This window comes from Nycticebus coucang, chromosome 11 (genome assembly GCF_027406575.1).
Source record: "Nycticebus coucang isolate mNycCou1 chromosome 11, mNycCou1.pri, whole genome shotgun sequence".
NCBI classification, from domain to species: Eukaryota; Metazoa; Chordata; class Mammalia; order Primates; family Lorisidae; genus Nycticebus; species Nycticebus coucang.
The window spans coordinates 106063619-106090761 of record NC_069790.1 but is presented as its reverse complement, the minus strand read 5'-3'; the positions used below and the strand labels follow the sequence as shown (position 1 = coordinate 106090761).

The following is a 27143-nucleotide window of genomic DNA, read 5'->3' as shown; positions in this document are numbered from 1 at the left end:
TCCAGAGGAAGCCTGCAGGGGGCTTCAATGGTATTAGAGATGTTCTAAGTCATAACCTGGGAGGTGAATTTATGAGCTATGCATTCTGATGATTTAAAACTTCCATATATTTAAAACTTCCAAAATAATCATAAGATTATTTTGCAGTGTTAGCTTTTTCATAATTAAAAGGAATAAATTAGTAATCTGAACTAATATGATTCAAAATTACTTTGTAAAAATTAGACATGTAACTTTCCTTCTCTTATATTACTTGGATAGAATTTCTATATAATGTTGATTTCTGAGAAGCTTCTATTTGCTGCTTTAATGATACTAAAAGCAGAGATTATGTAATATAAAAATAGAAGTTATAATTTTACTAGGACAAAAATCTATTTAAAACAAATCCATCCCTCAATTGTCCATGGGGGAATATAAATATATTAGTCGTTATACTGTATTATTTATGGAACAATGATGAGAAAAAGTCTACATGTTCGGTGCAGACACGACCATCATAGACCTCCTAACTACATTTTCAGAGTGGGCTGGTTGAATTCCCAGATACAGAGAGCTGGCTATATTTGATAAATTGAATTGTATGTGTATATATTACATATACTGTATGTATGTGTGCATATATGTGTGTATAATTGTGACAAAAACCTTGCTTGTTATATAGCAGATATCCTGTATTTTTATTGTAAGGAAAATGAAAAAAAAATTCTTAGAAATAAGGGGGTAGATTTTCTTTTCAGCATGGAGGTTTCTATACTCATAATTCTCCCATCATTTCCAAGATGGCTCTAAAATAGATTTGAAGCAGAGCAGAGATCAGACACTGAGCCATCTGATGACATGGGGGACGGGCCTTGTTCAGTGATGCCAGCAGGTAGCTGCCAAGAGGCTAAGTCTCCTGGGAGATGACCCCAGAGAAGGTTTTTCTGATAGCTTCTTCCTTATCATATCCTCCAGCCAGTGAGAAAACAGCAACAGCAGGTAACATGGAGCACTAAGCATGTTTTAGAACTATATATACCAAATGTTTTATAATCTGCACGAGCTCTTGTGAGGAAGAATTGTTATACACTTTCCAGAGATCTGGGCTCAGAAAGACCGACTGGAATTACTCTTGGGAATCCTGTGAGGATTTGAACCTAAGTCTTTGTGACTCTAAATTCTGCTCTCTGGAAGGCACCTGTTTGTCCCTCTCCGAATCTTCCTCCCTCCACCCCATCGATAGTAGAGATAAAGGTAAAATATAAATTCCTCTTTAAGGAAACAAATCAGTTCTTATCTTTTTATTATCTAGAGAGAAAGATCCTTTGATGAGTTTGAATTGTGAAAATGAAACTGGAAAAGATGGACAATCCCACATAATAACCGAGTTGCATAATTAAGCTTTGTTTGAGAAAAAATCATGCCAAGACAACATGTACCAAATAAAATACTTCTAAAATTGATGGAAAATAGGACTAGTATATCACTTCAGGTTTTTTCCCTTTCTTCACCCAGCTTAATTTTTATAATGACTCTGTGAGGCAAAGTCTGATTCCTAGTTCTTAACAGTTAATTGTTATCATTCTGCCTATCCACTTATCTTTGTTTTTCATTTCATTGACCATAATCTGATCGAATCTTGTTTTATTTAGAAATATCATCCATAAACTATTTTTAAATTTTTAAAAGCTCTCTATGTGTACTACATTGTATAGTATGCACTCTTTCCCCACAAGTCTGCTTTATTTTCCAGGTCATTTTTACAGACAGCAAAATCAGGGTGGCCTAATTTATCAGGCAGCTGTACTTTGCAAATAGGCTCTACCTCAGTTTAGCTGGGTGAACTTGAGGTCAACCTCCCTAGGCTTGAGTTTTTGAGTTTTTCATATATAATATGAAGTTTTAAAATTCATTAGATCAGGGATTCCTGGCCAGGAGTTATGGGCCCCCAGGAGGTCTGTGGAGGGAGGTCCATGATGCCACTGGGGGTCAGAGCCAAGTTCTGTGGATACATATGTGCATTGTTCTTGGAAGGGAGAGTTTATACTTCTGTGGACACATATGTGCATTGTTCTTGGAAGGGAGAGTCTATAGCTTTCATCAGTGCCTCAAAGTAGTGTGGGGTCCAAAAATGAAAAAGTATCATTCCACTGTAGAAGATGATCCATAAGGTCAGTGACAGCTTTAAGTTTCTACAAGTGATGATGTAACTAAGTCCCAGTCCTAATGACGAACAGTTTTACTGTGAAAAATCCCGTGAAAAGTCTAGAACAGTCATGTCAAGCCTTCTTTGGCTTCAAGGGGAAATCTTGATCTGCTCTGTTTCCATTGTTTTCTGTGAAATAACACGGCAGATTCGTTGAGGGCAAACAAAACCATGACTATGTCTATATCTGTATGCGTAAGCAATTTACCTGAATAAGCATAAAAAACAGTTCAATTGGGCCCAATAATCTTCATTTCATCTATTGCCATATAACTGCCTTGAAAGACTTTTTCCCTGTTGTGGGGAGTTATTTTGCCATTATAGAGATGACAGACCTTTGCCCAAGACAACCAGTTAAGACATGAAAAATTCCATCGACCAATTTGTTACAGAGGAGAAATTTTGAGATTTGGGGCAGACAGGCAGAATGAGGGTGCAGTTTGAACTTGTATTTCCCAACTATAAAATGAGGACAATAATATCAGGTCATAGGATTGTTTTTATGATTAAATAAGATAACCGTGTATAAAATGTATCACTTACTACTGGGCATTTGGTTGATGTTTAGCAAATGATGGTTCCTTCCCTTTAAAATATGTGATAAAAACTTAGCTCATTTTTTTTTTCTACTTGGGGATTATTCCTTGCTAAATTAAACTTTTCATGCGAAATTCTGAGGGGTATTTCAGGTATTATACTTAAATAAAGAATGTCATTAATGAATTAGAAAATTAACCATGTCTACAATGTGCGATATGGAAGTCCTTGTATAGTAATTGCGTCTGTGAGGTAAACTTAGATGTGGCCAGCCTCAGTAGAAATATCTCAGTACGAGTCAAGATCAGCACAGGAAATAAGCTTTGTAGTCAGGATGGAGCTGACAGAGGCATAATATTCAAATTCAGGAAATTTTATTTTGTACCAAAGGTCTACCAAAACATTCATATAATTTTAATAATAACATTTAATATTTGTTGAGCATAGACTATGTCATTGTGTTAATTTCTCTATGTGGCTTCCCCCAGCTTAAACTTTACAATGACTCTGTGAGGCAAATACAATCATCTTCATTTCTATAGATGAAGAAAGACAAGCAAAAGATACTTAAGAAATTTGTCACAAGGTAACCCAACTAGTAGTTGTCAGAGTCAGAACTTGAACCCAAGTCTGTCAAACTTTATCACGCACACACCTCACTCCTACATCATTCTGCTTTCCCCAGGAGACCATGGACTCATCAATTATAAATGTCACATATGGAGACTAATACGGGATTTTAATATGGAAGTGTATTGGCTCATATATATGCCACATCTTTCTCCGGCTAAGAATGAAGTGATGGATCCGCTTGTGAGGTCTTTAACAATCTAGATTTTCACCAGGCATGGTGGCTCATGCCTATAATCCTAGTACTCTGGGAGGCTGAGGTGGGAGGATGACTTGAGCTCAAGAGTTAGGAACCAGCCTGAGCAAGAGCAAGACCTCATCTGTGCTAAAAGTAGAAAAATTAGCTGGGCGCTTGGAAGGCACCTGTAGTCCCAGCTACTTGGGAGGATGAGGCGGGAAGACCCCTTGAACTCAGTTTGAGGTTGTTGTGAGCCAGGCACTCTAGCCTGGGCAACAGAGTAAAACTCCATCTCAAAAAAGAAAAAATTTAGATTTCTAGATTTTAAATTTTTTTTTTTTTTTGAGACAGAGTCTCATTATGTTGCCCTCTATTGAGTTCTATGGCATCATAGCTCACAGCAACTGCAAACTCTTGGGCTTAAGCGATTCTCTTGCCTCAGCCTCCGAGTAGCTCGGACTACAGGAGCCTGCCACAATGCCTGGCTATTTTTTTGTTGCAGTTGTCATTGTTGTTTAGCTGGCCCGGGCCAGGTCGGAACATGACAGCCTTGGTGTATGTGGCCAGAGCCCTAACTGCTGAGCTATGGGCACCGAGCCGAGATTTTTCAATTTTTTGTACTAAAATTTTGTTTAGGTATAGTCATTGAACAGGTGCTACCTTGTATGAATCCTCAGATCTTGATGGTCACCATAGAATAGGATACATTTAGGATCAGAGAAATTGTTAGGTTAATCAAAATTAGTCAAAGTATGTCAACTTTACCTATCCATTGACAAGGGTAATAACAATTACTAGAGTGAGAGAAGAAAAAAACAAGAGAGGGAAGATATGAATGTGTATATGTATTTCTATTTGTACCTTGCTAGGCATAAATAGACAAAGATGCCTTAATTGAAATTATCTACCTCATTTTGTCCATGCTCCTACATTCAAGTTGGACTATAAACAAACAAATGTAAAAACTATAAAGCTATGAAAAACTATAGTTTTTATATCAAGTAGCTATATACACCTTGCTGAAATATTTTAAAATCTCTTTCAAACCAATCACTTGAAAAAAATCTTTTAATTTAAAAGTAAAAAAGTTAGATAACAAACTCCAAACTTTTTTTGCCCCTGCAGTGATAAATTTTCTGAGAAAACTGTAGGAAAGTTTTGAGCAAATTTAGCTACTTTAATAATTTAGACAGTTTCAAAAGAATATTGTATTTTAACTTCCTAACAGAAAATAATGTTTGATTATAAAATAACAAAAAAATGCATTTTAAAAGGTTTTCATTTAAAAATGTTAAATGTCATGATGAAAAACATTTTGAAGAAATGATTTTGTGCGTGTGTGTTTGTGTGTTGCATACTCATTGATCGGATTTGCTGTTAAATACTGTAAAGAAGATCAGGAATGTAGTTCTGGGATGGGGGACTTCATATTTCCAAAGGATTTTTTAAAATTGCTTATTTTTCTAGTGTAGTAAAAATATTTACTTTCAAGTGTCTAATCATCAGGACATTTCAGAGGCCCATTAAAGTGTATGGACGATGACAGGAGCAAGTGTTTTCATCCCCTTTATTTATGTCTGTGATCCTGTGGAGCTGATAACAGCACTCTACAACAGGGGCCTTTCTTCTGACCAGAAAGAGGCACTTACATCCAGGGCGTGGAAAGCTAATGCTGGGAATGTAATGAGTTCACATCTCGAAAAGTGAGAGAGCTGTTGTGAAACCAACCCAACATCGGGCAAAGTCTACTGGAGAGTTCCTCATGGATAAAAGCATCACTGCTGGTTTATTGGAAAACATACCATAGCTCGAAATCCTTTCGAGCAACTTTTTAAAAATAGCTCAACTCAAACTGGTGTTAACTCTTCTTGCTCAGACAACACAATGTTTCCTTGGAACTTTGTGCCCCATCGAAGCTCTTGACTCAGTGACAAATTCCTGCTCTTCTTCTTGCCTAGAGTTCTTGTATCTTCTAAGATAGATGCAAAAAGCCTTTGCATTTTTAATATTTGTGTGTTATGGAGATAATAAAAATAACTAATAATGCTCTTACTGAATACTTCACCGAAGACCAGCACTGACTATACTATTACTCTCAAGGATTGTCCCGATAGCCCCACAAAAACCCAGGGAGGTGGACATGTTTATTTCCTCCACTTTATAGAGAAACTTTCCTCTATAAAGGTTTGAAAGGTTGACTATTCTGTAATGTCACTTAGTTAAGAAGTGGCAGGCCTGGGATTTGATACCAGAGCTGCCCAACGCTGAAGTCCACGCCCTTAATGGCTAAGCTATATTGCCCCCCACAGTCAGGCCTGTTGGTGTTCCTTCAGTTATGGAGGATGGATATGTTCCATTCAGACACACCTGTGCAGGGGCGGGGATCAGTCCATCATTACTAGAAATACATACAACGACAAGCTGAAAACCTCTCTTCCTCTTTGAAAATGCCTTCCCTTTCCCTGCCAATCCAGAGTGGACAGAGTAAGACTGCAGATGAGAAGAGATGTGAAAATGAAGCGTGTGTTCTGAAGATGCACAGGGGCTGAGGGAGAATACATGTGGAAGTACACTAAGGAAGAGAGAGACGCAGATGCAGGGATGCAACAGACAGGAGCAAAAAGGGAAGCAGAATATACCTATTTAATTTTTTTATTCTCCTGAGACTGGTGGGAAATTATAACAGCAAAACTGAATTTTTATTTATTTGTTCAAATATGTATTAGATTCAAAAATAAAGCTAATAATGTCCCTTGCTTAGAAACAACGCATTAAGGACCTTTACCTGTATATTCTATCCTGCCTGCTGAAATGTTTTTTTCTTCCTCTTATAGTCAAGATTGCTCTGAAGTTACTAATCCATCTAGGATATGAGATTCATGACTATACGGACACTATCTCTATTTGTGACCATTGATCTCTGTGGTTCAGGATAGTGTCTGGTATTCTGTAGGTATTTAAGGCATATGTTTTTCGCTAGCCCTGTGGTGAAGTCTGGTATTGGGTTGTGTTAAACATGGTGGAAAGGGGGTGTCCTTGGCCTGCCAAGGCTATATATAGAGCTGGCCTGTGCGGCTGGTGGCTTGCTCCAAGGAGGTGCATGCTGGCTTGCACAATGGTCTGCCTCACTACTTTCTTTGGCAAGTCCTACCGTGGGGGCCCCTTAACCAACCACCTTGCCCTGGGTGACTACACCAACCAGCCCTTCTACCACATTGTGGCTGTTCACAAGTGTCCCAGGGGTAGCCGTTTTGTAGAGCAGTTGGGTTCCTATGATCCACTGCCCAACATTCATGGAGAAAAAATCATTGCCCCCAACCTGGACAGGATCTGGCATTGGATTGGCTTTGGGCCCATCTCTCTAAGCCTGTGGGAAAGCTTCTGGGTCTTTTTGGCTTTTTCCCTTTGTATCCTATGATTATTACAAACGCTGACAGAATGCAGAGGAAATGGGCATAGGAAGTCCTTTCAGCTTCTTAGAAAACAGGGACAGAGGCTCTAGCAACCAACCGAAGCCAGCTGACTTCAGTGAGCGTAGCAGTGGAAACAAGGTCAAGGTTCTCTTCCAACCCTTGTGCAGAGATCTTAAAATTGTTTGATTTTGAGGTCAAAAATGGAGTTGAGTAAAAAAAAAAAAAAATATATATATATATATATATATGCACACACACACTTTTTTTTGATGACCAAATGAAGAACCTTTTTTTGCCAAATCTAAAATCCTCATTTCCAGATCTCAGAGTGGGAAACTATGTAAGTGGCACAGGCTAAGGGGCAAGCAGAGGAGGGAAGAATGCTTCCAATTAGCTAGGCTTGCAGTCTAGATGATTTGAAATGGACAAGACTAGAACCCTCAGAATGAGGTATGTGGATGACAGAGTCTCAGAGTAGCTGGGATGAGGCCAGTTAATGCCCGACACAAGCCCATGAAAGCCAGCCTGGCACAAAACCTGCAATTAGCTTTTTACATAGTCTTTGAAAAGATCCACTTCTGAGGGATAAAATGTGTAAAAGTCTGGTTTGTTTTAATGTGTGGTTAGAATGTCTGGTGAAAGTACAAGTTTTAAATTCTTTATCATTGCAAAGGAGAACTGCACCTGCTAATCAAACTCAGTAATAATTAATCAAAATAACAGGGCATTTTTTATTTGGAAAGCCTTTGTGGTTGTGGAAAATTAATGGACTTTCTCTTCGCTGCAGTGCCTCCTTCCCCATGCTGTCTGCAAGGGTCTGGCATACAGAGGGGAAGGGTCATCCTTAATAAGTATGAACTAGTTTCAGGGAATATATTGTTCGAAGATGTGAAAGTGTCATTTCTTGATATTACTTGGTTTTATATAGGTTAAAAAGCCTTAAGCACACTCCTTCTCATCTTGTCATTCTGTTGGTCTATCCTCAGTGCCCAAAACAGAGCCTAATAAAAACGTGCTGAGCGCGAACGCATGGTTCTGCAGCTCTGAGCCCTGGAGCTAAGTCCATTTTGGCTAATTTGCTACATTGCTACTCAAGGTCTAGGATGAGTTCTTTCTTTGAATTGCCTACATCCAAAGGAAAATTAGGTGATTTCCAGTCTAGCCCCAGCTATACTGCATAGGGATATAGAATTAATTTTTTCCAAAAGGAAAACAGCCTTAATGTTTATTTAAAAATATGAATATATGATCTTTGTAAAAATAATTAGATAATACCAAAATCAAAAGGAAATTAAAAATGACCACCGATCCCCTAGAGAACACACCCAATACTATTTTAGAGGAGGAAGCCAAGGTCTAGAGGCAAAGGAAGAGGGACTTGCCCAGGGTCTCATGTGCTCTTTGTCTTCAGATCAAAACCATGATTTGAGACAGCCCTTGATTTCTGGTTCTGGCCATCTGTTTCCTGCACACGCCCTGCACTTTCCCATTAATGTTGGCTGCACCATAAATCCAGACTTTCACCATTCCAGTAAATGATCAGATGTTATAAAATCCCGAACGGTGAATATGGATTCACCTAATCTCAGAAAAACTGAATTGGAAGATTCACCTTGAAATATGAGAAAAATAAACTTAAACACAAATATAAGGAAATACTTAAGTCCTCCTCTCTCTTAACATGAAAAAAAGAGCAAGAAAAGAAAGAAAGAGAAAGGAGAGAAAAGAAAGACATGAAAGCAAAGAAAAGAAAACAGATGGAATCTCATATTCTAAGAGAAATAATACAGACAAAAATGTGTGTTCAACAAGGGTAGGATTAATTCGTATACATTTATTTGAGGTTATTAAAGGTACCTAACTAACCTGTATTAACTGTGTACATTCCTTTTAGGTCTGACATTAAAGCAAGAAAACTCCCTTCATACAAAATAAAGAACTAGAAGGAACCATCCAGGTAGCTGTGTGGTCAATTCTTAAGCAAAGTTCTAATCTGTAAAAAGCTGGTTTATTCACTGCAATCACAGTACGGCTCTAACCCCAGCAGAGTCATTGCCCTCACGTTGATTCCCTGAACCCCCGTCCATACAGATAGCAAAGAAGCTGAAGCTGCTGATGCTCAATATCCGTGTCCTCATTCCTGCAGCAGGTCCCTGGACTCCGGCCGGATCCATGTTTTGGTCCTGCTATACTTTGCTTTCCTCACATGCTCAGAGGCACTTAAGGCAGAAACCTTGTCTGCTTACTTGTTATCATTATTCCCCCCACCCCCCACCCCCCAGCATGAACCCGTAAGCCTGGTTGGTGCTTAATAAATGTCTGTTGGATGCTGACACATTGTGGACTAGCACTGGGAAGAACAAGAGGAGTGCCTTGCTGGGCCTAGTTGTGGTGGGTGACATGCTTGGATGGCCACTCCACACTGGGGCCCCAAACACCCTCTGGTTCTCCCTCAGTCTCTCTGATATTTTGTCTCTTTTAATGGTTTCCATTATGTCTTTAAGATCCCTCACTTTTTCTGCATTTGCTTTCTTGGGAATTTATCACTTCAGCTTTTGCACTACCACCAGCATACTGAATGTGCCCCAATTCATTTCTCTAATATTTCCTCTTCCTGTTAGAGCAAAGAGTGAGATTTTCTATCTCCAGGTGCCTGCAAGAAACCACCATTTGGAAGTTGTTTCTACCTGAAATTAATCACAGCTCTTGTGGCCACCAAAGAATGAAATCCTTTCCGGATTTTCCATCTGGGATGATGTAGACACCTTCCTTCCAGCTCTTCAGACTTATATTCTTTGGAGTTATCTTTGATTTTTTTCCCTGTCTTAAAGGGTTTGCTAGTTCTCCCTCTATGAAGAGTCTCATATTTGATTCTCTTTATTTCCATATTTACTGCTGTGATTCAGGTTCTCATCACCCGTCTTCAACACTGACTCTACCAGGGCTGATGTCCCCATGTGCTAGTCTACTGTAGATAGCTTTCTCCAAAAGCTTTCATCACGCACCACTCCCTTGTTAAGCCTCTGTCTATTCCTTTTATGTGAAATAGAAACAACCAAGACGTGCATGTCCAATCCCCCTTTCCTCCAATAATCAGCAGATTTCTTGTACCAGGATTCTTATTTCTGCCTCTGAGCTTGTGCAGAGCCATGCCCTCCCCTAGACAGCCTCCGTCTCCTCCTCGTTAGCATCACTCCTTCCTCAGGGGCTTACCACTTCCAAGAAATGTTTTCTGACTAGTTTCATCACAGGATAGTGACTGCCTTTCCTTCTCTTGGCAGTAATGTTTAGCTCTGGCTAAAGTGCTGTTGTTTCTTACTGTTTTAGCTAGTGATAAACAGCTGCTGCTGATAACAACAATAAGAATAGCGATCATTTGTGAAAAGCCCACCATGTGCCAGGTACGGGGCTAGGCTATTTATGAAATTCAGCAATCCGCACAACAACTATACAAGCTGTGTAGATGTTAAGACTACTTTGTAAATAAGGCAACCATAGCTTAGAGAGAAGTCACCTGCTCGTGGCCACACAGCTCATGCAGGGCACAGTAGGGCCTGAACCCATGGAAGGCAGGCGCCACTCACAGTGCCACACGTATGTGCACAGACATTCTATGAATGGCAGCCAACTCTGGTCACGTTTATCAAGGGCAGTAATTTTATCTTCTTCTTTTGCATTCTCCAAAATAAGTTGGACATTGAGAACAATATTCTTTGTGCTAGGTGTATGTTTCCAGTTTTCTACTGCAGGCTCCCTAAGGGATCAGCTTGCCACCAACTTTTTAACTGTGTATTGGGATTCCTGGCAGGCAATATTGATTTGATTTTAAGATCTTTGTTTAAAATTTTTCTCCTTGTGAATGTCTACTCTGCTTTCTCCAAAGATTTAAACCTATGGTCAAATTCACCACTACAGAGGCCTCACACAACAAAACGTCTTCCCCCTCTAGGCAGGGTCTGGCAGTAACACAGTCCACTGACAATTAACCTGTTCTGTAGACATCACTGGTTTTAGATGCTTTTCTAATAAGAATAAAAATTTGCCACGCGATTTCTCTGGGGCTTTTTGCTTTTACTTTTTTAGATCAAAGACTCATTTCCTAAATGGTTCAAATATTCAATATTTGGCATTTGTCTGTCATTTCAATACCATATGTGCCTTTTAAACCTTTATTTACACATCACCTTTGTCAATTTAACAATTCCAACATGAAAGGTCTTGATTAAATGTAACTTTTGGCTCTTCTCCAATCTTTTCCTTGATGCTTATTTGTCTGTTTTCCTTTTTGTAATGCAGGACTTAGAGGTTTAACAGAAAAAATGTCTACTTTTTCAAGCAGTTAAGGGTGCAATATAGCCACACTGCACATTCAGAGGGATGGGCTTTGAAGAGGGAAACCAATATTGTTAATAATGGGACACGAGCATTTTTTCAACCAGAATCCTTACCTTTCTGCTTCGAGTCGCATCTCCTCTCTCTTTTGCCTCCTAAGTTCTCTGCGACGTTCAAAATCATCCATGGTGTGGTTTCAGGTTTAGGAAGACCAGATAGTGTCTGGATCTGAAGGGGAGAAGGTAGGGTCAATGTCATAGGTGACTCAGAGTACTGCCTCTCATGAATTGCTTCCCCTCCCCACTTTTACATCCTCCCTATTTATTCTTTACTCTTAATAAAAATACCTTAGGAAGTTGATAAAGTAGGCAGTGATCAATTTCTGACTCCTCAGCTGAGTTAAATTTAGGCTCATTCATGAAACATTAGGGACAAATAAGTTAAAGATCCCAGGATTACATTTAAAAAAGAAAAAATAAAAGATCTCAGGAGACAGGCAGGGTTTTGAAGCCTTGAAATATTGGCAGAATCACTTGAGATTTTCCTGAATGATTTTGTTCTTCGTAACTCACTGAACTCCAGACAAAAATGATGAAAACACGAACAAAGAAAGAGGAGAAAAACAGCAGAGCGATAAATGCAAAAAGGAAAGTGGCAAAGAAAGGAGTGCGTAGGAACTAAAAAAGTAAAAGAGAAATAAAGTAATACATTATCTCAGCATACGATGTGCAGATTCTAAAAGAAGATTCAGAACGTTACTAAAGACCGCTGCAATAACATCGCAAATAAACATAATGAAGCAACATTTTTAAAAGGCAGTTAAGTTGTAATCAAGCTGTTTTCAGAGCTCAAAACTCCCGGCTCCTTCTGCAGATGGAATCCAACCATTTTACCCTTTCCTACCTCCTCCGTGATGGTTTTAAATTCCGGAAAGATCTTCCCCTTCCAGCTTTTCAGCTGAGGAGCCCGCTTCCCTTGCCTTTCTGTGCCATGGAGTCAAGTATTCCAGAATTCCCCTGCAGCCCCCAAACCCAAAATGACTACCAGAAAAGGGGAAGCTGGCTCTTTTTGTCCTTGCTTTGTTTACAGAGCTGTCAGTGGTTAGTTAAACTCGGCCTGGAATCTGGCATTTAAGGCCTGCTTCAAGATTGTTTCCTGTGTGGAACGGGAGGCCTCCACTTCCTCTGGAATCCTAGACTCTCTGCTGCACTCGGATCACAAAAATATTTTCCAGCCCTTTCTGTGCACACGAGACAAGCCATTTGCCCTGTGTGAGAAAATAAGGAGCTGTACAAAACCTAAAGCCATCACACCTGGTGGCATCTTTGTTTGAAGGAGCAAAAATGCAAAACTTAGATTTTGGAAGCCAAACTCAGAAACTTTCTTAACTAGTCAAATTCTTTCATTTGTAAGGGTGTTTTTTCCCCTGTTAAAAAAAAAAAAAAAAAAAAAATCCCACAAAAACAAAAATAAAACCTCAGCCAACAAAAACAAAACTATACGATGTTTGAAAATTTTCCCCCTTTCTTATCCTCTAGGGTATTATTAATACTGCTTATAAATCTTAGAAATTCAAATCTTGGTGTTTATTTAGTGCTTAAATTTTTTTTTTTTTGAGACAAAGTCTCAAGCTGTTGCCCTGGGTAGAGTGCTATGGCGTCACAGCTCACAGCAACCTCCAACTCTTGGGCGTTAAGTGATTCTCTTGCCTCAGCCTCCCAAGTAGCTGGGGCTGCAGGAGCCTGCCACAATGCCCGGCTATTTTTTGGCTGTAGTTGTCATTGTTGTTTGGTGGGCCCCGGCTGGATTCAAACCCGCCAGCTCTGGTGTATGTGGCTGGCATCCTAGCTGCGTGAGCTATAGACGCCGAGCCTAGGGCTTAAATTTTTTGATCTGCTTTTCTATCTTACTCTTAGCAAGAGTTCTTCCTCAGGCTTGGTAGTTATGAAGGAAACGACCAGTTTTTCCTCTTATTTCATCAATGACAAAGAGTTTCTCTAATTAGACTGTAGAGATATCCAGTCTAATATCTCCATAATTATCAGAATAAAAAAAGAGATTAGGGAGCCCCCTAAGAGGCCATCTGCATGTGTTTCTTCCAGGGGTGGGCTCCTGTGCCTAGCACCAGGCAGGGTGTGGGAGGACAGTCCTGTGTGCAGTAGGGTCCAAACTTGGGTGCTTGAATACTAAGTGCAGTGAGAAAGCAGACTTTTCTCTCCCCTCAGTAGGGTCTTCTGTTGCATATAACCCCCTCTTGAATTAACTATAGCAACACTAAACAGAAATGAGAGAACCAGGTCTGTCTGTGTGCAAACAATTTTACTTTTCATATCCAAGGAGCTTGGAGAGCATCCTCTAAGCCTCTGGTTCTCCCTCCTACCTCATCAAAGTGAAGGAGTCATTCTGGCAGCCTGTCTGCAATCAATAGGGGTTCTCCGCCTGTATCTCTGGTGGAGGTGCTAATGAGCAGTGAAATAAATATCTCCGAGCAGGCCCAAGAAGTACATGGTTTGCAGAGCCAGCAGCATCTTGGAACGCTCACAGGAAACACAACTGATCAACATTGTGTGGTCACTTTGGTGGCTGACCCTGACCGTCCTCACTGGCTCTCGACCCACGCACATTCTTTCTTTTCTATCCACTCCCTCCTCCCACTCCTTACCTTTTATTACTTACTCGGGCACTTTTTTATCTTTTTCAACCATAGAAAAACTACAGAACACTTGAGTATCCATGTGGGGGAACCCAGAGGGAGAGAGAAGAGAGAGAGCGAGAGGGTGCTTGTTCCCAGTCTCCACTGAGAGCCTTTCTGGGTTATGGTTGTGCCTTGGGTGGGTGGCAGTGAGGACAGGAGGAGGCAAAGGCGTATGGTGTTGTGTGTGGGTCTTGTGTTGGGGAGGCTGTACTAGTTTGCAGTCCCACCAAGTGTGCATGTGTGTGTGTGTGTGTGGATCTTGTACAGGGGAGAGGGGATGGTGCATGCTTGTGAAAACAATGGCTTTTGGTTGGTCTCAGCACAGGGCAGGCCTGGAGGGCTCCCTTCATCCTCACCCCTTATATCACAGAGCTTTTCTGAATATCTCTGGCACTGTTCTTAGGTAAGGGGAACCAGGTCTGGGTAGAATTGTGTCCCCCTCCCCCACCCTGCTCCCCTTCTTTTGAGGGCGGCAGCTTCCATGTCCCCAGCCGGTAATCCCTCATTTCCACGCCTACCCCCAGTCAGTGCTGAATTCTTTCCAGCAACCTTGGTTAGGGAACAAACTCCCAACCAACAAAGGAATGAAATGTCAAGGCGGGGAGATTCCATAAACTATAAAGCTCCCAAGTGTCGCCACTAGACAGGGTAGCCTAAAAGAGGTATGTATGGATGTGTGTGACAGATGCAGTCTTGAAAATTTTCATGAAAATCTTTTTCTGTGATCAGGGGATGGTACTCATGCTATTGACAGGACTCTGAAGTCACTCTTTTTGTAAAGTGGGCAAAAAAAAACCCCAAACCAACCTTTACAAAGGCAAAGGCAGGTAAATCATCACCTACTGATACATCTGTCTTTTCAATATGGGTTTTCACACACGGATCTTCTTACAATAGGGCTCGTCCATGGTGCTGTAATCAAAGAATACCCTTCCTTTTGGTAATGAAGCCACAGAGTCTGCAGCCCAGGTAATCAGCACAAGGTGACAAAAGGTGTGACCATCACTTTCTGGCTTCTAGAACTTTCTTCTCTTCCCTTTCCTTCTCCCTGTCTTCCTTTCAAGGATAGAGTATTTATTGGCATTTCTTCTGCCATTTCTTTTCTTTTCTTTTTCTCTTTCTCTAGCACTTCTTTTTTTCCCTTCTCCATCTTCCTCCCCAAACTAGGAATTAAAATATATTTACATTTATTAAATCTAATTTATTATTCTTGTCCTTTAAAAAAATTGAGTTTAATTTCTGATGTGTATCTTTCGCCCAAGAAATCTACTATTATTATTTTTTAACTTCAGATTAATATGGGAGTACATACAATTAGGTCACATAGTTTGCTTTTTTTTTTTTTTTTTTGTAGAGACAGAGTCTCACTGTACTGCCCTCAGGTAGAGTGCCGTGGCGTCACACGGCTCACAGCAACCTCTAACTCTTGGGCTTACGCGATTCTCTTGCCTCAGCCTCCCGAGCAGCTGGGACTACAGGCGCCGGCCACAATGCCCGGCTATTTTTTTGTTGCAGTTTGGCCGGGGCTGGGTTTGAACCCACCACTCTCGGCATATGGGGCTGGCGCCCTACTCACTGAGCCACAGGCGCTGCCCAGTTTGCTTTTTCTTTTTCCTTTTTTTTTTGAGATTAAGTCTCACTTTGTCACCCTGGGTAGAGTGTCATGGCATCATAGCTCACAGCAACCTCAACTCTTGGGTTTGAGCAATCCTCTTGCTTCAGACTCCTGAGTAGCTGGGACTACAGGCACCTGCCACAATGCCTGGCTATTTTTTTTGAGACTGGCTCTTGCTCAGGCAAGCTTTTCTATTTTTGGAGCCTTTATTTTGCTGAGGCTGGTCTTGAATTCCTGAGCTCAAACAGTACATGCACCTCAACCTCCCAAAGTGCTAAGATAACAGGCATGAGCCAAGACACCCGGCCCATAGTTTGCTTTTGTAAGGTTAAAGTCTGATTGTAGTTGTGCCTTTTACCTAGGAAGTGTGCAATATCACCGTGGGTATGAATTTACTCAACCCCTTCCCCTGATTGTCCCCACTTGAATTTAATTGAGTTTTTCTTTCATGTGAACATGTAGTTGTTAATCTACTGGTCCCAATAAGTACTGAGTACATATGATGCTTGTTTTTTCATTCTTGTGATACTTCACTTAGGAGAATAGTCTCCAAATCCATCCTGGTTATTAGAAAAGATATGAAATCTCCAAATTTTTACAGCTGCATGGTATTCCATGGTATGTATGTACCACAGTTTATTAATCCATCCACGTGTTGAAGAGCACCTGGGTTGTTTCCACATCTTTGCAATTCTGAATTGTGCTGCTCTAAACATTTAAGTGCAAATATCCTTATGGTAAAATGACTTTTTTTCTGATGGGTGGCGCCTGTGGCTCAGTGGGTAGGGCGCTGGCCCCATATACCGAGGGTGGCGGGTTCAAACTCAGCCCCGGCCAAACTGCAACAAAAAAATAGCTGGGCGTTGTGGCAGGCGCCTGTAGTCCCAGCTACTCGGGAGGCTGAGGCAAGAGAACCGCCTAAGCCCAGGAGTTGGAGGTTGCTGTGAGCTGTGATGCCATAGCACTCTACCGAGGGCAATAAAGTGAGACTCTGTCTAAAAAAAAAAAAAAGACTTTTTTTCTTTTGGGTAAGAAAAACATCCTATTAATGGCATTGCAAGATCAAATGGTAGGTCTTTTTCTATTTCTTTAAGGAATATCCATACTTCTTTCCACAGAGGCTGTACTAGTTTGCAGTTCCACCAAAGTGAGTGCATGAGTGCTCCCTTCTCTCTGTACCTGCACCAGCTCCTATTGTTTTGGGACCTTGTGATGTAGGCCATTCTCACAGGGGTTAGGTGATATCTCAAGGTGGTTTTGTTTTGTTTTGTTTTAATCAAGGTGGTTTTGATTTGCATTCCTCTGGTGATTAGGAACAATGAGAATTTTTTCATGTGTTTATTGGTGGTTCATCTGTCCTCATGAGAAAAGTTTCTGTCCTGTCTTTTGGTGATCTGATCTAACGTAGGTGGAGCTCAGACAGTGATGTGAGTGATGGGGAGCCTCTGTAAATACAGATGAAGCTTCACTTGGTTGCCTGCTGCTCACCTCCTGCTGTGTGACCACAGTACCCATCCATGGCCATGGGGATGGGAACCCCAGTCTTCAGCCACCTAATGTGTGGTACTTTTCTATGGCAGCCTTAGGAAATGACTATATCCTATCAACATGTTGTAGTAGTGTGATATGTTTATTACAATTGACAAACCAATATTGATACATTATCATTAACTAAAGTTCATAGTTTACATTAGGGTTCACTCCGTGTGTACAGTTCTATAGGTTTTGCCAAATGCACAATATGTATTTGCCAAACAGCATTGTACAAAACAGTTTCATTGCCCTAAACATCCCCTGTGCTTACCTATTCTTCCCTTTCCTCTCCTCACTGCAACATCTGGCAACTGCTCATCTGATTCTTTTACGTCTCTCTAGCTTTGGCTTTTCTAGAATGATGATAGTTGCAATCATGTGGTATGCATGGAGTCGTTTCAGCCTGGTGTCTCCCATTTAACAATATTCATTTGAGTTCCCTCCATGTCTTTTCATAGTTTCGTAGTTCGTCTGGGCCATTTAAAAATACGATCTTATTTTATCTGCATAATGAACCTGTGAGGCAGCTATTACAATCCTCATTTTACAGAATTTCAGAGTGTATGCTCTTAACCTCTGTAACATTCTTGATGAATGGGACTGACCCATCATTTCTCTCTAGGAATTGTTTTCCATTTCAGGGAATAATTAAGAGGCCCCAGAGGAGTTCTGAGAGGACTATTGTCACTTTAATTCTTTGGATCATACAAACATAAGATAAGAAGTGATCTTTAAAATTACCCATGCCTTCAGTTTCAAACCCATTTGGTCTAAATTATAGAATTATCAAGCTACAAAAGATCTCTATTAAATTAGTCTTCCAAATATTATTTTATTGTGTTTTATAAAATTTGTAACTCAGGATGGCTGGCTGTGTCCTGGACAGTATCTCTACATGTTTTTCTTTGCTATCTTGGAGTTTCTTCTCTTACATTACACTTTCCTCATTACACACCTTCCTTCCTCCTCTAACACCCTACATCCTCACCCTCAATATCACTATCTCCCTCTTATTTCAAGAAACTCTAGTATTTCAACACTTATAACCATTACTGGACAGGTCCTTTCTGACTGCTCATCATTTTGTACCCACTATAAAGTTCATGATTTACTTCCATGAGGCCTCACAAAAAGATTTATATAACCTGGGTTTAATAAACACTGACTAAGCATCTGTTACGTACAGGTACTGCTCTAGGCACCATGATACAAGAGTGAAAAAGACAGAAAGGTCTTTACCTTCCTGAAACTTAATAGTATTTTAGATTTTCTTGCTTTTTTAAACTTTCACAAGGCTTTTCATGCCTATCTTCATCCTTGGATCACACTTGTCATTTGCTTTCTGTTTTTTTTTTTGTTTGTTTGTTGTTGTTTTTGAGATTCAGGGATTTGTGAGAGAAAGCCAGGGAATGTGTTATGTCTATTCAAGAATAGGTGTTAATGTCAATTGAGCTATTACTGCAACTCAGTGATAATTCTTTTCATTCTAGAGCAGTGGTTTTCAACCTGTGGGTCGCGACATTAGGGCCATGGCATTAGGAAGGTTGAGAACCAGTGTCTAAAGAAATTGGATGGTTTCTGGGCATGGTCTATTCCAGCAGATTCCCTACCTCTGTTCTTCAAATGATCTTTGCTTACTGTAACCCTTTAACTATCCTTCTCCATAAAGCCTTAGCAAACAGTGACCTGCACTCAGACTTAGGAGAACAGAACCAAAGATCCCTGAGCTTGGGTTCTCTGTAGAGTGATATGGCTGGAACAGATGATGCCCAAAGTTTCATTGTAAACCCATACTACTATGGGCTGTGCCTGGTTTCCTACCCAGCACAGACAGATGCAGCAAGCTTGGGAGATCTGTGTCTCCTCTTTCCCAGTTCTAAATGTTTTGAATATCTAAGTGTATTCTCTTTGGATTTTCTGATCTAGAAATTTTCAGTCTTCCTTTCAAGTTGATCATATCATGGCATCCCAGGTAAGAAAAATATTTCATTACCTCTCAAATGTATCTTGCAATTTTCTACCTCTGCACTTGAATTCATTGTATTTCATCCATGTGGAATGAGCTCCTCTTTTCAGTAGCTGTATTCTATTCAATCATAAATTTCTGGTTCAAATTTCCTTCCTTCATGATACCTTTCCCCAGCCCTAGTTCAAAGTTATCGCTCCCTCCTAGAGCAGCTACTAATAACTTGCTTTGTTAATTAATAACATATCACCTTGCTGTGGCTCATCACTTCTTCTCTTTAGTCTTTAAATGTTTTTACTGGTATTTTGCTTTGCATATACTTTTGTTTTTAAGGCCACTCATGAAAAGATATAGTCTTTTTAAAAAAAAATCTCTTTGCTATTGGGACATATAGTAGGCACTTCAGGAATTATGGCCAAGTTGAGCCACTGGATTTTTGTCCTGGATTTTACTGTTCTGAGTATGGAAAATGTAACTGAAACTGTTTCATTTCTTTGTACTTTATTGACTGATTGTGGCTTACAAAGTGAATCAGAGACTTTGGTAATAGAATATGTGAATCTCAAAAGTTACATAACCCCCCATTTGCAGTAGTTACACAGTAAATCTGGCAGTGTTTGCTTTGTGATGGTAGAAAGTGAACTTTTGTCCTTTTTAAAAAAAAATCAATTTATCAACCTGCTTTGCTCTTTTCTGAACTGAAAGGTTCATTTGGGACTCGAAAACCAAATAAACAAATGGATTGTAATGTACAGTGTGGACTTAATTTTCGCTCAACTTTCACCATCTTGTTCCAAAAATCTGTGCTACTTAAAAAAAATGTGTACAATCATTAAAGCACATTTGTGGAGACCAGCAACATAGGAATAAGAATGAATGCAATGAAGCCTTTGCCTTTTCCAGTTATTTCTTTTCTCTAATCAGTGGGACCTATAACACAAAACCCTGCTAAGAGTGGGTCAGCAGGTTATGACCTAGGTTTCCTCTCCTTCCCTGTTCAGTCTTTTATCAATTACTTTTTTCTATTTGTATTTATCCACTTACCAACAGAGGACCTGACATACTCAACGTTCCTAAAGCCTATGTCTTCATGCCCTCCCCGTTTGGGTGTTTCGGCTTAGTAGAATGATGGTTTTGCTAATACTAACTTAAATGCTTAGGAATACAGGCTTACGAACTTCGGGTTGCATCTGGAAGTGCTATCGCAAATATCACCTTATATTTTTCAAAATTCTATTCTATTCTATAATTTCAAAATTATCCTTATATGATCCTCTCAAGTAATAAGGGTACTTTTTTTTTTTTTTTGTGGTTTTTGGCCGGGGCTGGGTTTGAACCCACCACCTCCGGCATGTGGGACCAGCGCCCTACTCCTTGAGCTACAGGCGCCACCCAGTGATAAGGGTACTTTTATCCTCCACTTAAAGAAAGAAGACTGAGGCAAATAGAACTTTGGCATTAGCTCCTTAAACATAGCAAATTAGTGGGAAATAAGCCCTGGTATTTAGACTGTCTCGAAAGCACCTTGAAAGTTGCTGAAAAGAGTGAGTGGAAGTGAACATTTGAACACAATTTCTTCTGTTCCCTTTTCAAGAGTTGAGATACTTTTCCTTGACAAATTCGAGAAGGGTTAGACTGAAAGTCACAGGTTAATACCACCTGGGGCTGCTGCTGGGGTTTAGTGTCCAGAGAAGCATAAATGACACAGATGTGAAGCCCAAGGCAAAGGTGGAAGTTCTCCACCAACTTGAGTCCCTGTTAGCCTTGGCATAACCTTGGCATGGCCTTGCTAAAAACCACATGAATGTGCTTTATAAATGTGTGCCTGAACCACAGAGGCATATGTAGAATTACCACACACAATTTAGATGTGTTGAGGGCTGCTCCAACAGAATTATCTAACAATGGGGGGAGGGGGAAAGGCTGCTCAGAAGGGTGAGCCCCTATCACTGACAACAGCCAGGTACAGGTGAAATGACCATCTGTTAAAAGGTGAAGATATATTTTTCAAGATTCTAAGGCTGTGTTGTCCAGCGTGGTAGAGTCCAGTCATATGGGACAATTTAAATATGAATTAATTAACATTAAATAAAATAAAAAATTCAGTTCCTCAGTTTCACTGAGGGAACACATTTCAAGTGTTTAGTGCCACATACAAATTTAGCAGCCACCATGTAAGACTGGGTAAAGAATGTTTTTGTCATTGCACAAAGGGCTATTGGACAGCCCTGCTGTAAGATCTTCTAACTCCTAATATACGATGATTCTATTGGGTGAGGTAATGTTCTCCGCTTCAGAGACATGGAGGTGTGCAAGACATGGTTTCTGAATCAAGGACTCTACAATCTCATAGAGAAGATGCAATAAAACATGGGGTGTCGTGTGGTCACTATCTCAATGCAGGCTGTGCTTTTCTAATTCTTTCAGTTCCCTCAGTCCCGTGGATTGAGCAATCTTGCTGTGTCTGGGCACTTGGTATTGAGAAAATAAAATGCTTGGCAAATGCAAAAGAAGATGAGACACTGCCCGAAGGAAGATCATTCTTCAAATCGAGTAACAAAGCCCAAAGTGGTTATCTGGGACAAAAGATCAGAGACTACTGAGTCTTTACCAATTAGAAATGTGCTATAGAGATGACCACATTTTACACAATTATAGTTTTTCTTGGGCATGACTCTCTGGATTTGCTGGACTACTCATCTTTAAGAATACCAGCAACTCATGTGACTGCTTTTCAGGATGGGTTTGTTCAATTAGGTGATTGAAAGCAGTTCTAGAGCCTTAGGAATACAAAGCAGGAGGGTTTAGATGGCAGGAAGCAAATTCATATATTGCTAGAAACAATTCAAAGTTCTTAACAATGGTATTTTTGCATATAAAGTATATGCTATTATTGATCAGGGACCAATTATTCTCCAGTGAATTACTCAACCTCTATTCTTCATCATCACCAAGTGTGTCTACTCTCTTCTGGAATAAGAAAGCAGGATAGAGAATATCTTCTAGGAGTTTGTAACCTGAGATGGAAAGCTATGAAACCAAACCAAGGGACATTATTATCTGTTGTGTCTCTTGGACATAATAGATGTATAACTTAAGCACATAAATTTATAGATAAATAAGTTGAAAAGTGCTTAGATTGCTTCCTCCTTCTTTGTACATGAGTCACTTAGTAGTTTCATCCATTTGTTAGTTTGGGTCTATTAGACTTTTCTTCAGGTAAGAAATGGCTCAAAATGGGTGCTTACTGAAGATTGACACAAAAACCGTAGGATCTTGGAACAACTTCCTCAACAACATGATTTTTATTGGTACCCATATTATGTTTCTATTGGGTGCTCAGTCTATAGCTTATATTTTAATTACTAAGTCCATGTAGTTTATTTTCTAGAAAGAAATCATAACATCCTTTAGGTGATTACTCACTGTTATGATCCCTCAAATTTCTTAACTGACTATTTCTCTTATATTCAGCACTGAGTTCACACTTGTTGACTTGGAATGGATTCCAGGGCATTGCTCATGCAATGGGCTTAACTAGTAAACAGATGAATTTGGCTAAGACATTATCAAAGACTGCATCTCCAGTTGAGCTCTTAGTAACCTTGGGGATTATGGTGGTTTACTACAGAGCCCTATTTTATATTTTGGTTTTATATTGTGGTTGTTTTCCTCTGGTGGAAAAGAACTTTGTCTTAGAAAGTCACTCTAGTTTCAGGAAGAGGAGTATTAGCTATTTAACTGAGGGAATAGGTTTGTTCCAGGATGTTCAAAGGAAAAGAAGAAGAAAACATATAATGAATAAGAAGAGAAACAGGGTTCAGCTGAAACCCTTCAAATTTCCATGGCCTTTGGAGATTCCTTGCCACCCCTCCATCATAATTAGAAAATACTGACATTCAGAGCCGATTTAAATGCTTCCATCAGTCTAAAAAAAAGTGTTGCCTGATTTTGCTCTTTAACCACACTCAGTAATTAGAAGCAGAAGGTACTGTTCTGGATGTTTGCTTGGGAACCTACCCTTCCCAGGCTTGGTGTCTTGACCCATTGGCTACAGGACTTTTATCTTTTCTCACCATCTCTCTTAGGAGCCCCAGCCCAGATCACAGGAAGAGTGTGAGGTTGCCATGGGCATTCCTGGGAAAACTGGAAGCCTCCAGGCCCCACTTCAGATTTTATGCAGAAGAAACTCACTCTGCCTGCTCCTTTCCTCCTCCAGGCTGAAGCTGTGGATCGGTATTGCATTTGCAAGGCAGCAATTTAAGGATGATGAGATAAGGATTCAAACCCGAAAGAGTCAAAAGGAGGATCTTTGTGACAACCATTATGAAATGACATCCTTGTTTGTTTCAGAGAATGAGAAAACCGGTCCAACAGCTGACTTTAGAACTTCTCACTGTCTTGCAGGAAAGCCTATACTTTGCAAAATGTAGGATTAGAATACATGTACAATCCAAGCAGCAGCGGCAATAGCTTTTTACTTCTGACAAAATCTACAAAGAAAACGGAAAAATACTTGTAATCAAGAACCTCAACTCAACAGTTACCTAGCTTATCAAATTAAAGCATGTGGCAACCACCTGGTCTTGAAAAACAAACAAACAAACAAACCCCTCTTGTTTTAATACCTGCACTGAAATGTCTTTGGAGTACATTTGCAGTTCCCACTTTTTCACACTTAAACAAAAGCTGTCCACATTATGTATAAAGATGACTAAGCAATTTTGCATTAAGTAACCAAAGAGAATCCTGCCAATTTTAGAATAATTAAGTTTCTGCAGCCTAATATAAACAGTTCCAAGAACTACATGTGGCCTACCAAAAGTATATATTACAAGTAGTCAACCCTGTGGCCAGCTGGCAGACAGATCAATCTATTAAAGTAGAATTGTTCAGAATTTGGAGTATTATTTTTCTTTTCTCCCAATATTTTTTCTGCATCCAACTTTGTTTCTTTGGGAATGTTTTCAAGTATACAAAGCAAGAAACTATTGTGGAATTGCATCTCTTGTAAACGAATGAGCATTTCTCTTGAGAGCCTTTGAAACACAGAAATCATTTGCATTTCAACCCTGTCTACACAGGCAGCTGAAGCAAAATGAGCAAATGAATCTAGCTTGTTCCTACTCAAGTTGAAGTATTCACATTTTGCCTGACCATCAGGCAAAATACTGTGATCACTGGATAAATGAATGTGAATGTTAAGCCCTATGCCTGCCCGTTGGGTACCCAAACATCTTTCTGACCATATGAATGCATACTGCCTTCACCAGGTGCTTGGTGGGCCAGACTTTCTTTCTAATTAGATTCACCAGGAATGAGCTCACCATTTGAGAAAAAAAAAAAAAAAATTTTTTTTTGAGACACAGTTTCACTATGGCACCCTCGGTAGAGTGCTGTGGCATCACAGCTCACAAGCTGTGAACATTAAACTCTTGGGCTTAATCAATTCCCTTGCCTCAGCCTCCCAAGTAGCTGGGACTACAGGTGCCCGCCACAATGCCCAGCTACTCTTTTGTTGCAGTTGTCATTGTGGTTTAGCTGGCCCGGGCTGGGTTCGAACCTGCCAGCCTTGGTGTATGTGGCTGGCACCCTAGCTGCTGAGCTATAGGTGCTGAGCTGAGAGAAAAAAATCTTAAACTTCTGTCATGTGCTATGACATCAATGCTGGCCAATGTAGCTTGACAACTTGACATTGAGAAAATAGAGATGGTCAGACTAACTCATCCCACTAGGAGGACCTTTGAGAGGAGTGTGAGTATGTCATCACACAGACGGCCCTACATATTGAACTTCATTACAAGCCCTATTGTCACCTTCCCTGAGTTTAAATCCAGATACAGGTGGCTCAGCCTGTAATCTTAGCACTTTAGGAGGCTGAGGCAGGTGGAATGATTGAGCTCAGGAGTTTGAGACCAGACTGATCAAGAGTGAGAACTGATTTCTAATAAAAAATAAATAGAAAAACCAGGTGGGTGTTGTGGTGTGTGCCTGTAGCCCCACCCATTCGGGAGGCTAAAGCAAGAGGATTGTTTGAGCCCAAGAGTTTGAGGTTGCTGCGAGCTATGACACCATGGCACTCTTCCTAAGGTGACAGAGTAAGACTCTGTCTTATAAATAAATAAATCCAGATATAGTCAGGAGTGGTTGAGGCTCTACAACCATCCTCACAATGAGAATTTCAATAAAAACATTCAGTAAATATTTATGAAGTATTATTATTCATACACTAGTCACCTTGCTTAGTGTGGCATATAAATTGTGAACTTAGCTACTCTGCCCCCCGGGGGCTCACCGTCTGATGGTAGATACAGGCAATAAACAAAATATAAATTGCCATAAGGATTAGGAAGGAAGAAAACAAGGTTCCTTGAGAGAGAACTACAGATATAGGAAGGGTTTAATGGTTTCCTTTGGGGTAGAATAAGGCTAGGCAGGAATGGCTTTTTCAAACAGGAATGGGAGTAATATACATAGAGACCTGCATTCATAAAGGAAAATCAGTGTGTAAGACCAGAGTTTGTATTCACTCATCAAATATCAGCTGCCATCTCTGCTAGAGGGCAGACGAATAGAACTCCTCTCCACCGCTCTCTCCTAAAATAGTAGGGGAGAAGTAACTAGTCTGATTCAGGGATGGTGAACCATCCTCGCTCTCTTCTTTCCCACTTCAAGTCCCGAGTAAGTAACATGTAGATAATGGTCCATTCGATTCTCTCTGCCAGAATTCAGGCAGACGTGGGAATCCACATGAGACATTGACTTCACCTGCTAAGGTGGAAGGCATGAAAGGGAGCATCCTTCGGAACCCACGCAGCTCAGTGAACTTCTGACAGTAAGAGCATGTTTCTCACCCACCGTCAAGCAGAAATTTGCTGATTTCAACTAAGCTGCTCCACTGTGTTTTTCAAACTTTGGTTCATGATTCCAAGAAACAAACAGTCCATAATAAATTTATCCCAGTGGCAGAACATCGCAAAACCAGCTTTTCTACTTTGAATACCACAAACAGACCTTTTATTTGTTGACGCACAGCCTCTGGACATTCATGAAAACAAGATGTTCTCCTGCTGCTTTTTAAGTTAAACAGATTTAAGTCAGGGTCTCAGCTGAATTTCAAAAACAGATGTTACATAGCAGAAAGGCCGAACTGACCCCAGCGATGAGGCTGAACTTGGATATTCTTTGTTAGCAGGAGAAGTGATCAAAGATGCTTTAAACGGGAAGCAGAAGCAACCCGAGGCTTACCACTATCCTCACTCAGGGACCGCCTTGCAGGTCTGGGAAGCTGTTGGGCATTCAGGGCTCTTTAGGGCTCGTGACTGGGAGGTGTAGGTGCCTCTGTTTTGGAGGGGGTTGTTGAGGAAGGATGACCTTTCTTCCACATGTCAACATCTTGTTTCTCTGCAGACCTCAGAAGGCCTCCTTCAAAGGGCCCTACTCCATCTCTCCCAGGTCTCATGTGTCTAGGCAGACACAAGTTACAGTCAGGCTAAACTCCCTAGTCCTGCAATGATTTAGCACTCATCTCTGCCTCTGGACCTTTGCCTTGCTTCCTGCCTCCCATAACCTGAAGCACCTTCCATTCCTAAAAATCCCCGTGGTCCGCTGTGACGTCGGGTAGAGCAGATCTCTGCTTCTACATTTTTCTAAGTCTCTACTTACTCAGCTTCTCTAGTTGCTATTTCCCTCCTGTGTGTTTACAGATAGAACATCAGGGAATGGAAGTGGCTCCTCGTGAACCTCCTCCTTGGCCCCATCTCCCTCCCAAAGAGCCAGGAAACTGCCACTGACTGTAGGAGTGTTCACATAATATGTGATCATTCATTTGTCTGGCATGACAAACTCAACTAATTTTAAGGCCCAAAGAGGTAAATATCTGGGAGTAGAGGCCTAGGGAGAAAATGGAGGATGCACGCATCCTTGAGAGAATTCAATCAAAATTAAAAAATGCAGACAAAGGAAAAACATTTGCAAGGCAGTGTGGGGCTGGGACTGCTGGTTTGTGAACATGATTTCTAGAGTTTTTCATAATGACTGATCTTCCAGGATAAAT

General features: G+C 40.5%; 2 protein-coding genes across 12 annotated transcripts in view; one reads left to right on the top strand and one right to left on the bottom strand.

The window, feature by feature from the left end:
* Positions 1–27143, bottom strand: part of CALD1 (caldesmon 1) — a 221655-nt gene that overhangs the window by 86796 nt on the left and 107716 nt on the right. For 9 of the 11 annotated variants that reach the window (XM_053609393.1, XM_053609391.1, XM_053609395.1 and 6 more), the window contains one exon: positions 11395–11506. In XM_053609393.1, coding sequence (XP_053465368.1) covers positions 11395–11465 — 71 coding nt within the window. In that variant the 5' untranslated portion in view covers positions 11466–11506. Of the gene's footprint in view, positions 1–11394; positions 11507–12181; positions 12377–27143 lie in introns of those variants that run through there. The other 2 variants (XM_053609392.1, XM_053609400.1) reach the window with 1 other exon arrangement.
* The window catches only part of CYREN (cell cycle regulator of NHEJ), a 275649-nt gene that overhangs the window by 227101 nt on the left and 21405 nt on the right, over positions 1–27143 (top strand). The gene's annotated exons all lie outside the window — the stretch shown is intronic.